Consider the following 12,534-nt stretch of genomic DNA (forward strand, 5'->3'; position numbering starts at 1 on the left):
ATGTCAGAGCGCCTGACCTGCGCAGCCCTGTCAAATATCAAGCCCGCCATGCTGAAAGACCAGCGCCATGTTGTGGGAGGATGATGAAGACTCCTGGGAATCCTGGGAAATGTCACTGTAACTTTCTCATCTTAAGTCATGAGTCCTGTTACAAGTGAAAGGCATTATCACTTCATTCTTGGCATACCTATCAGACTTTAACATGCTTTAACACACCACCCGAAAATGAAAAGAAACTGACAGGCATACAGTACTATGCAAATAGCAGCAGCCACACAAGACAAGGCAGGCTTTCTTTGTGCTCTGTAAAAAAACAGCAATCACTCTCACACTGCTCTGTGGTCATTCCCATTTCCAGGAAAGGGACAACACCTTGAGCCATTCTGTAGTGCCATGGTGCCATACCAGGATCTTCAGTAAAAGAAAAGAGCAAAAATACAAACTCCACTCCAGTTAATGCTGTTGTGAATCAATCAGTATGGGGGGATCATCAAGGGGGGGGGTTCTTGTTCTCACTTCATGGAAGAGCACACAGGAAACCAGACACTTGAAGGTAAAATAAATGGAGAATTTGTCTTAACATCACCACCACTACAAAAGGCATGCATTCAATCAGACTGGCTCATATTGGTTGATAATCACATCATCAAACCCCATCAGGTCTGGCTCCACTGCCATGGGCTGTCATATGTTTTCGTTTCCATCAGCGGCCTTGTGGGATTTGTCAAATAATCCCTTCTTATTGCCTATATGAGATTTCTTGTCATCCAGACTGGAGTTTTAGCCACAGCTGCGATGCTGCTATTTCTTGAAGGTCGGATATTTCCTCCAGTGAATAAATGCAATGCCTGGCATTTTGGACGCTTAATAGTTCCTCAATAAGACCAGCAATGAATTTGATGTTCCCATTCTGCATCAGCTCTAGAGCACGGGGAGGGCAGAAGGGAGTATCGTCTGAAACTCATCTGTCACATTTATTGCTCACAGTTTTGTCAGCATTTCCTGACGAAGTCGCTGATAAAACCTTTGCGAAATATCAGGCATTAATTATTAAGACAGGATACAGTATATGAACAAGCATGATATGCCCAAAAGTATTCTTCTGAGCTCTGCGCCCAGACAGGATTAGGAAAGCATTAGAAAAATAAATACATTAATTAAAGTGTTATGCAGTGCTGCAATGCTAGGAAATGCTGTCTTTTTCAAAGTCTAAGAAATGCTGCAACTGGCCATCTGGAAGAAGAGGCAGGCAGGCCCAGACTCCCTCTGAGTTATCATTTGGCCCTCCTGTAGGGTGTGACTGAGCACACCCTCCCCCCAGGACGGAAGAGAAACACTTAAGGTTCATGTGTTGGATAGTGGAAAGCTGTGTCCTGGGACATAAGCACACTCTTTTCGTCAAGGTACCACACCTCTGGAGACTGAAAAACCTTCTGTGACCTCCCCCATCCTGCAAAGAAGACTAAAAAGGTTCAGGAGAGGGGTAGACCATAATAATAATAGTTTGACTAGTAAGAGTATCAATACATTACCACCAACAATAGTGACAGACAGATTTGTATTCCCTCTCCTCCCCAGGGGAGTGCTGGACAACTCACATGCTCCTCATCTGCATTACAGACCCCTCCATCACCTCCCAGGCCCCTGACATAATTGATAACATCCTGTAGTCACTGAATAACATCGAGCACTGTATAAGCTGCAACACACACGTTACGGACAGCGCTGTGCATTTCTAATTAAAAATAATCACAGATTGCAGTTAGCAACCGCAAGAGGAAGTGAAAAGCAGAATAGCCTAATGATGAAGTTAAGTATTTTTCCTTAATATTTTACAGCTATGATTCAGATATTATAATTATGATATGGCTTGTTGTTTTGCAGATTGCTTGAAATGCCAAATGTAGTGCAAAAATCTCCGTTAGTGAGCCGTTTAGGGGTACAGCGCAGTGATTTGAACATGAAGACAGAATTTTGATTTTATTAAGATAAGGTAGCATCTTTAAATATACAAAATGTGTTATTGTACTGTACATGTGAAGCGTCACACCTCTGCCCTCCGCTTGATACTTTTTTCTGTTTAACTCACCATGTAATTTCTTTAAGATACACATACTCTATATCATGCACAGACAGACATTAAAATTCAAACAACATAATCATACATAAATGTGTTACGCGTTTACTGCCTCTCAGCATGTATCTACATATTTGCATGTATTGTAGTTTCCATTTCCGTATTGTACTTTGCATTTAGGACTGTGCTGCATTTTGCTGCATTGCTGACATGCCAGCTGTATATGCAATTGCCCATTGAAAGCTTGAAATGCTTTGCAATAATAAGTCATTTAGTTAGCTCTGTGCCCAGACCTCAGCGTTACCAGTGCAGCTCAATTTCAAACCCTGTGACTCTAATCCCTGCTTTGACAAGATGGAATCGGGCTACAGTGCATGAGAGGCTCTGCTCAAACCATTTTCTACTACACGCAGAAGCGCAACACATTACTTTGGGGGGAATTCAAAATCTTTTGCCCAGCGATGCCAACTGATGCTTGTACTGAAGCTTTCAATCAAAACATCATCGGAACCGCCAGTCGTGAAGAGGATCCACCTGGCAGCTGCCTGTTGGCCAAGGCCTTCCTGGGGCTCCACCCACGCAAAACAGATTAAAAAATCCACAAATGCGCTGAGAATTTCCAGTTGCAGTGCTGTGCACTTTTGGTTTGATCAGATTAAGTATCTGTTAGTTACTCAGAACATTATATTAGCACAAAAATAATGTATGAGGGAAAAAACATCTGTCATATATTTCCTTGCTCAACTAAAACGTTGGCTCAGGTGGAAGTACATGGGGTTCTCAGAGTTTTATGATTTTACTGTGCATGCACCATGGATTTGCTTTAGTAACTTTGCTTTACCTTAACATTGATCTCTGCTTTTACCCTAGTGCCATAGTCACCTTTTATTTGGAACTACCTACTGTATATTTCCCTGTTTTCGAAACTGCTTGAAAAGAGGGTACTGCACAACCAGGCAGAGGAGCCCAAATAACATTTTAACCAGCCAAAGCCCGATCGATCGAACCCCTGCCACGCGCCTGAAGAGAAAAGGAGATTTGAGAGGTTGGTAAACAGGGTGTTCCTCTCACTGAGAGATTCAGAGTGACTCCTCTAAAAAAAGAGATTTTCTCTTGTTTTTAGGAAAGGGATCTTGAGTCCCGGTCCGTAAAATCCACTATCAGAATTCTAGGAGTTTAACATTATGAGCAGCTGCACGTCTTCAGAGAAGATATCAACTAGCGTAACTGGAGTATAGGCCCATGTGAACTGTAACCGAATCCAGAGCATCTAATAGCTGGTGGTGCTCAAAGAACAGTGCTACCTGGGGAGAGAAGACTTTACCCAGATTGCTCCAGCAAACCTGACATGCCAGCTGTATATGCAATTGCCCATTGAAAGTTTGAAATGCTTTGTAATAAAAAGCCATTTGGTTCGTTCTTTGCCCCAACCTCAGTGGAAAACCTCCACTGGTTTTCCACTGAGGTTGCAGCTCAATTTCAAACCCCTTTACTCTAATCACTGCTTTGACTACAGGTCTTCTTGCTGGTGGAGCAGGTTGGAATCAGGCTAATCCACACAAAAAGAAAACAAGAAAATTGTAACCCCTTGTAAGTCACTCTGGAATGACTCTAAAAGCCAGTGAATATGTTCCCTCTTCCAGTTTTGCCAGTGAAGATATCAGGATCTCTGAAAAGCACCCACAGGTTTTGCTTGTTTATATCTGGACAGTGCAGTGCAGAAAAACTGCCTGGCACTGTCACTCCCTGTTAACAGCAAATTGCTGCAATTCTAGCAACTCTTTTGTAGCCAAACATTTTCAGACAAATGTTCTCTGGGTTCAAATGGACTGTCTGCATGGCTCAATCTAAAGTACCATCACTGTCATTGTGTGGCACTAAATGCTCTCATCAGCTGTTTTATAACAAATGACTATAAATGCTATTCCCATTGTGAAAGCCTTTTTATTCCCTTAACTGTTCTGATTACAGTTCTCTTCAGAAAATAAAGGCCTGCATATCAATAATCCCAAAATATACCCCTTTTAATGTTCCTCACCGTTTTGATTATTTCAACACCAAGCCCCTTCTCAGCGCCATCTGTTTGTCAATAGGGCTCTAATAGTAGGCTGAGGGCTTCCTCGAATAAAGGAAAGAAGGCCAATTATTTTGTGTTCTGATGGCAACAGCTGCTTATATCCAGCAAATTGGCTAAGTGCCACATGGTGGACAGAGGCGCAGCTCAACAAGAGCTGTAATATTATTCTGGGACGACAAAGAGGTCTCTGTCCTAGAAACACAACCACAAAAGGAGAAGCGTGGCAGTGCAAAATTAAAATCAGTCTGTGACCTGACTCTTCTCATCGGATAAAATGGAAATGTTGGCAGATGTTGGCACAACACATAGGAAGTGAATCGAATACATGCTCAAGTTCCCCTGTAGGTGTGGTGAGCTCCACACCCACTCAAGAAGCCAAGGCAAGACACACGGGGCTTGAGGAAATCAGATTATCAAGGCATCCGCCCACCAAAGGAAACACCACCAGCTATGTCAATGCCTTGTGTAGCAGAACACAGAAATGAGGTGACATTCACCTGAAACAGGTGGCTGATTGGGTTAACAAATCCTTCACAAAAACCACAAACTCAGGAGGAAAGTTCATTTTACTGGGGGTTTATAATCCAATACAATTGGGTGACCAAGATTTTTATTATTACTCCTATTTATCTCCGTGATCTGAGGTGGAAGCCTCTGAGTTTTAATCTTCAAGTCACCTCACAGGCAGAGCTCAAGAAATACGCAAAGGAAGGGTGTGCTATATTCGTCAATCAAGCTGTATTATTTAGGCATTCAAAGCTAGCACGATTATGCCAGCAACATGCAATTATTGTGAGACTTAATTATTAATCAAGCCTTATCAATCAAAGCAGAACATGTTATATAGTATTTAATGCAAAGTATGCTTGAGTTATGAAGATAAAGACAAATGCTAAAGACACACTAAATTCTAAAGCATCGCATATGATTACATACAGTAGGCTGCTCTTATAGGTAATGTTCAGTATCTAGCTGATCTCACCTGAGCTGGAGGTGAAATTCTGAACCACAGAGTGGATTCCTGGTATGTCAAGCAAGCACTCAGGTACAGTCACAGGCAGAGAGAACACAAGTGAATTCCAATGCACTTCTGTATCCCCGGTGTTCCTGAGCACTGAAGAGCCTCTCCCAGTGTATGCTAGGCTCTTATATTTGTAGCTTCTTTTATTTAGACGCATCCTTGTTTTGCAATGCCTTTTAACTTCTTCTATCACATGTGCTGCTTGTTAGGTAAATCTTGTCAAATCTTGTCAAATCTTGTGGTCCGTCCCCTGTAGTGTTTTGGAAATTGTGCAATTGACTGTTTCGTACAGCTTTTTCTTTTCCACCACAAACCTCCCCTTCATCTGCACCACAAACATAGCTTTACCGATCTCAAAATAGTCACAGTTTTCTTTTTAAATTTCCTTACTGTACTCATCAGTAACAACACTGAAGTTCAGAGACAAACAATCTGAACACACAGAGATTTTTCTCAAACAGGTCCCAAACATAAAGCTTTTATTTTTAAATGAAGGGATGAAGTTGTACAGCTGCTTAGGTGGTGTCATAGCAATAACCTGGACTTGAACATAAAGAAAACGAAAGAGCTAATAGTGGACTTTCGGAGACACAGGCCACACACTCACAGCCCACTCAGTATTGATGGAACGGAAGTGGAAACAGTCACCAGCTTTAGGTTTTTGGGAATCCACATCTCTAAAGATCTAACCTGGACTCTGAACACTGACTCTATCATGAAGAAGGCTCAGCAGCGCCTTTATTTCTTGAGGTGCCTCAAGCGATGGGGGATGCCAATACATGTGTTGGTGAACTTCTACCGCTGGACTATCAAGAGCGTCCTCACCAACGGGATCAACGTGTGGTATGGCAACACCTCTTCGCGAGAAAAAAAGGCACTGCAGAGAATGGTCAATATGGCCCAGAAGATCATCGGCTGCGGTCTCACCGAGATTAAACAGCTCTATGAGGACCGCTGCCGTGGTAGAATTCTGGCCATCACAGAGGACAGTCACCACCCCGGGCATGAGCTCTTCACCCCACTGCCCTCAGGCAAGAGATATAAGAGCATACGGTCACTTACCACTAGATTCTTCAATAGCTTCTATCCACAAGCAGTGAGACTGGCGAACACATTTAGCCATCCCCCTCGGACCACACCTACACCATCACCATCTACCTCATTGTAATTTATTTATTGTACGTCTCCAGTCATTATTTACACGTCTGTATTGTTTACATTCAAACTGTTTGCATGTTTACTTGCACATTGTCTATTGTTTGTTTGTACATTGTCTTGATGCACTGTTTGCACTTTGTTTTGTTTTTTACACTTGTTTTACAAACGAGAGACTTTCTGTAAGTAAGAATTCCATTGTACCAGTACCGGTTACATATGGCAATAAAGTTCAAGTTCAAGTTCAAGTTCATATCCCAAATGATTATTGCTTACATTTTAAATACTTGATAATAAAATTAAAGCCACACCTTTTCTGAGTCAGCCTGTGGTGGTGATTTCCTGATTAAATTGTAAACAATCAAGCTTCTTTGGTTTCACTACAGGGACTCAATTAAGGGTAATGTGTTGTGTTAATTAGTTAATTGGGCATGAGGCATTAATCAGAGTCCAAGAGCTTAACATTCTTTTGGCATACAGGCATTGCTGAAAAATTGAAGAGAATCTGCGAAAAACATGTTATTTGCCAAATAATTCCCCGCAACTTATTAAATAAGCAATACTGGTCAAAAAAGGAAGTTAGAACCGTGAGTAAATGAGTTAAAGGAATCAGCGCTGCTTTGAAAATGACCATTTAAAAAAAAAAAGATTAGTTTCATCCTTTGTAATTACACAACTGTGACAGTTAAAATGCATCAAAAATCATCCTTATAATCAAAACAAACAGCAACAAATGTAATTAATAACACATTTAAATACTGGTACAATATGTGAACATTGCCATGATAGAATTTCAAGCCTGTATTTTATCAAGCATCTTAGAATGAGCAGACGTCACCATTTTCTTGTTTAAAGTCACCAACGTCAAGTTTGGCACACACATCTCAGGAAATAGATTATCTTTGTAAATACCCTTAAAATGCATTTCACATCTTCTGACATTGTCTATAATTTACAGCGGATATTTACAAAACCTCTTCGTCTCATATAATGGTGACAGACACTTGCTTTGTTCTGTCAAAAGTCAATAACGGCTGTAACAAAAAGTTCAGAAACAATGATGCAGGGAATTCAGATGGTATGTATGTTATCCCTGGTCATGATTATAAGTAATTAATTCAATTTCCCCTTTCTTTATTTAGTATTTAAGCCAGAGGTAGAATGTAATATGCTTTTGATACTACTAATATAAATGTCCAGAACTAATGTGTAAAAGATGCCATGATAATATCGCTGAACTAACTGTTTAAATTTGTTTACTTTAGCACACACTTTGCATGATATGGTTCTGGAAAATTTAAATATCTGTATGCGTACTGTATAGGTGCTAAGCACTCCACATTCTGCTCTGTAGTACAGCTCATTCTTCAGGGGACTCCTGCCCCAGACCTGCTCTCATCCCTGAAGGTTTTACTCTGCACAAACCTTATTTCACACAAAACCACCAGCCATCTTGCAGAACTCTTTTGTTGACACAGATATGGGTTGTTCAAATAAAGCATGCAATGTCACCTTTGCAAACATTATAACCTTGGGATACAGAAATACATTTTTAAACCACAAGTATGTAGACTAGTCCATCATGATTGCATGACCAGGTTCTTCAATCAGAGGATGACATGTACAAACTTATTCGTTAAATACTGCAGAAGCTACTGTGTTAAACATCAAGGATCAGTGTGAATTTCTGAATAGAAACACTGAATCAGTGGCATCCCACAGGAAAAGGATGAAAGGTTGTTTTGAAAATGAAAGATTAAATTAAATTTGCAAATTTACTCCCCCAATTAGGAAGAGTCCACAAGAAGAACTGCACTAAAACATCACTTCAAAACGTCATTCTTGATTTTTATACTCATGTCAAACAAGAAAAAATTCTCAAGTTTCAAGTGCTGACCAGGAAACCCATTTCTACTGCAGGGTATGTGACTTGCTCAAAGGAAGCACCAGTCCTAGCAACTCGTCCAACAGCTAGTCTCCTCGGAGGCATTCTGTTTAAGACTCTTGTGCAGAACAATGAGTGGCTTATTCTTATAATTTCCACTAAACAAGGCTTAAAAAACAACCGAAAAGGAAAGCAATGTTAAAAATCCATTATTTAAAAAAACATTATAAAAGAGTATGACCTCAAACGGAAATTGAATGCTGCCCTTGTTGGACCTGAAGCACACGCACTTTTGACACCATCTTCATTTCACACAGCAGAGCATAAACACACACACAAAATTAAACAAACCGCTCCTGTCAAAACTGGACTGTGCGATTTGAAATCTGCCCTGATGCCTCACAGAAGCACAAATCCCCTCTCACATCAGACAGGAGATGCATAAATGGAAGATCGCCAGACTAACAGACAGGTCTCCAGTCCAACGTCTACAGCAAGATGAAAGCATCGCCTGGATGCAAGGAGTCACAGTGTAGTTTAGTGGAGGTTTGAAAGAGGTTTATTTTGTAACAAAGAGGCTTCTTGGAGATCACCAGACTGACAGAGTGATTCTCTCCCTATCAGATCTGTTCACCATTGTTCACTAGCACCTTTTATACTTCAAAACATCTCCTCTACTTGCCCTACATTGGAGAAGTACATGTTTTAGGATCAATATATTTAGAGCTAACCCCTGATCTTTCCTACAAACCTCCATATATGTGAGACATCAGTATGCTGGACCGGTGGGTGGATCTGTCAGATTCTTTGTGGCACCAACAAGTTTCTGTTCACACGAGAAGATCGTGCACCCAGAGCGAGTCTTACACACAGAGAAACCCTATAGAGAAAATCCTAGACATACTGAAAATCCTACAGCCTGTTCGCAAACGTAGAAAAGAACTCAACAGGTGCTGCAGCCTGCACAGCCATTCGTTTTCCTGCTGTCCTGAGAAGTGTGATCCTGGAATCTGGCTGCGTGTCATGTTCCCCCCTTTCAGTGTCACAGTGAACTGTCCGAGTGCAGTCGGAGGCAGATGAGGGGACTCACCCATGGGAGGCGCTGGCAGCGCTGTGTGCGTCTGTGCTGGAGGATGTGGTGGCAGCTGGAGTCTCTCTTCTCCCGCGGAGTGACTGCCGGCTCTGCACCTGCCTCAGCACGCTGCTCTTTATCTCCAACAGCGTCGACATGCTCATTCGCTACCTGCGGGAGGAAGGCAGCGCCGTGTCACTGGGCGCCCAGCCAATGGTACTGTACCTGACTTTCAGAGGCACTGGCTCAGCAGGGGGGGGGCTTGGCCGCGACAGGTGAGAGCTGACAATCAGAGCTAGTATCGTCTTCTATCAGCTTATTCAAGAAGATAAAGTACTGATGTTGCCTCTACTTAGGAGAGACTAAAAAGAAACCCACTGTTCCTTGCTGCTCTTGCAGCAAATGTGCAACACTTGCTCTCTGAACACACGCACACGCAGACATTCAAAAGATTATTATTTAACTCTGCCGCGAAAAAAAACTGAAAGCTTTTTCGAAACAGAATTGACTAATATGCCCCTGTTGCTTCCACTCAGTGTGGCACTGAAGATTGATCTTCAGACAGCTGTCAGTGGCGTTACTTGTATGCACACCTGCTGTTGTCTTTGATGCAGAATGACTCTGATTGCAAGTTGCTACTGCTTACCTGCGCCCTCCCAGTCCCACTCAACACCCACCCTTCTTCCACAAAGAAAAGCTAGTCAGGAAAACCTATTTAAAGAAAAAAATAGCAGAGTTCAGAAAAACTACAGCTTTCCACAACCCCGCAGGTGGCTGGGACTGTTTAAGTATCAAACTTACAATTTTTATTGCTGTAGTTAACTTTGCAACTTTTTTACAATAAACGATTGAAGTCATCTCAGTGACTTCAGTTTTTTTCAATATTCTTTTCTTTCATGCATGGTGCTTTCTGTATAGGCCTGTTAAGTGTGTATTTCCGGAAAAAAAAAACACATGAAAAAATGTTTTTTCTTTTTAACAAAAAGAAGGTTTTTTTTAATCGGTTTGCCCTGAAAAGTACTGAGTAAGGGTTAGCTTTCCACTTCAGTTAGGCCTCCAAAATGTTTTTTCACTTTATTCACATTCCTAAATAAAGAGGGATTAATAATTCCTAATGTAAAAAGGGAATTTCTAATTTAGTTACATCTTCACTTTTTCAGTATTACTGGTACATTAGCAATTTCTCCAAGTGAGGTCAAAAGGATTGATTCAAGCTTACACTTCAACTAATGTTGAAAAACACTAAATTAACCCTGTGAAAACACAAGTGCAACTCTACGTGAAGTAAAAGCTTCACAGTAATTGTAACTCTTTTCTGGAAAAATGTATGTAGAAGTAAGGTCTGGGTTAAGCTTTGGTTTTACATTACATTAGACTTTTAATTAGTCTATTAATTAGTCTCTATGAATTGGCTTCATTACTCTGCTCTCCTTCCCACTAATAGCTGATGTGTGGTGAGCGTTCTGGCTGACTATGGCTGCTGTCACATCATCCAGGTGGGGGCTGCACACTGGTGGTGGTGGAGGAGAGTCCCCATTACCTGCAAAGCGCTTTGAGTGGAGTGTCCAGAAAAGCGCTATATAAGTGTAAGCAATTATTATTATTATTAAATTATTACATTATAATTATCGTGGCGCCCCCTACTAGCCCCACTAACACCTTTTCCAGCAGCAACCTTAGCTTTCTTAAGAGGTCTCACATCCTGGTACTGGCCATGTTCACACCTGGTTAGCTTCAGGGTGTTGCCAGCTGTGAGCTGCAGGGTGATGTGGCTGCTGGCCTTGGTGGTATGTTCATCTTTTTGGTAGACCTGTTTTCAATTAATGATAGTATTTTGCTACATCCTTCCATTTTCTGACATCTTGTTCCAGTTCAGGGTCACGAGGGAACTGGAGCCTATCCCGGCAATCAACAGGCACAATGCAGGGTACACACTGGACGGGACACCAGTCCATCACACGACACACACAGTCCTATAATCATTTCAAACACACATGCACACACTCACACCAGGGCCAATTTTCCCAGAAGCCGATTAACCTACAAGCATATCTTCAGACTGTGGGAAGAAAGCAGAGCACCCAGAGGAAACGCAGGAGAACACAGGAAGAAGATATAAACTCCACACAGAGGGTAGCCTAGGAACTGAACCCAGGGCCCCAACACTAATTACATCCCAAGTTCCAAGACAGGAAGGTTGACTACCGTGCCACCACAGCACCAATATTTTGCTCCTCAGTTGTAATTTCTCAAATGATGTCAAAAGTTTCAATTTGAATTTAGTCTCAATCTACAGCTGAAATCCCTATGGATCTGTATTACCAGGAGTGAGGATGCTTGTTGTAGTCATCTGGCTTTTCAACACTTCTCCTACTACCTGTGTTAGTACACAGGTTGTTTCTGTACACCTGGAGACAAAGACACAATTGACCAACTCCACAATGGATAAATGAAATATAACTGGTGATTCAAAATGTCTGCAAAAATCCTTCTTCAAGGAGGGTTGAAACAAAATTCACTACAATTTGAAAAACAACAGAAACAATGTGGGACAGTACGCTCTGGTATTTTTGTTCTTCAAGTCATATTCAAGATTTTTAAGCCCCATTAACTCAGACAAATTAAAGTATATGAATGACCAACAATGAGAACAGATCGTTCAGCCTTATGGGTCTAATGGGTCAGAAAATGTAGGATTCAAACAGTCTTTAATTCTGTCCAGGACAGCATCTGGTTAATTCCTGTGTATTTATCGTGAAAAGAAATTCTACAAATTTGCCATTTTTCGACTAGGGAACAGCTTTTGTACAGTAGCTGTAGAAGAAAGATTAAATTTGAATTCAATTTAATTTTTCATTTATTTCTCATAAATATGAGCGCAATTGAAACAAAAAATGTCAGAAAACTGACACTCACACAACTTGCTGCAGAGACCATCAGATATTTATTCCTACAGTCCAGAGTGTCCCATTGGAAAATAATCCAGAGGGGGTGTAGAGTATGTGCATGCAGTGAGTGGGGGCCATTTTGCACATAACCAAGTTTCTAGATTGATTGGCTGTGGGGAAACAACCAGGGACATGGATGAAGATGAAGATGAAGATTAAGTTGTCCATGATGCAATATTTTAAGCTAGCAGCAAGGAATGGGAACCACAACAATCAGAAGCTCAGTGTGTAACCTTATTCAAAACCAGACCGTAATTTATTTGCCCTTTTATACCCATATTTCAGTTATGCAAATTAAC

General features: G+C 41.3%; 1 protein-coding gene across 3 annotated transcripts in view; it reads right to left on the minus strand.

Moving 5' to 3' along the window:
• baiap3 (BAI1 associated protein 3) overlaps positions 1–12,534 on the minus strand; it is a 77,544-nt gene that overhangs the window by 49,368 nt on the left and 15,642 nt on the right. For 2 of the 3 annotated variants that reach the window (XM_015360022.2, XM_015360021.2), the window contains exon 2: positions 9,306–9,458. In XM_015360022.2, the coding sequence (XP_015215508.2) occupies positions 9,306–9,451 (146 nt within the window). In that variant the 5' untranslated portion in view covers positions 9,452–9,458. Of the gene's footprint in view, positions 1–5,136; positions 5,263–9,305; positions 9,459–12,534 lie in introns of those variants that run through there. The other variant, XM_015360025.2, reaches the window with a different exon arrangement.

The sequence above is a fragment of the Lepisosteus oculatus genome, chromosome 19 (genome assembly GCF_040954835.1).
Source record: "Lepisosteus oculatus isolate fLepOcu1 chromosome 19, fLepOcu1.hap2, whole genome shotgun sequence".
Taxonomy (NCBI): Eukaryota; Metazoa; Chordata; class Actinopteri; order Semionotiformes; family Lepisosteidae; genus Lepisosteus; species Lepisosteus oculatus.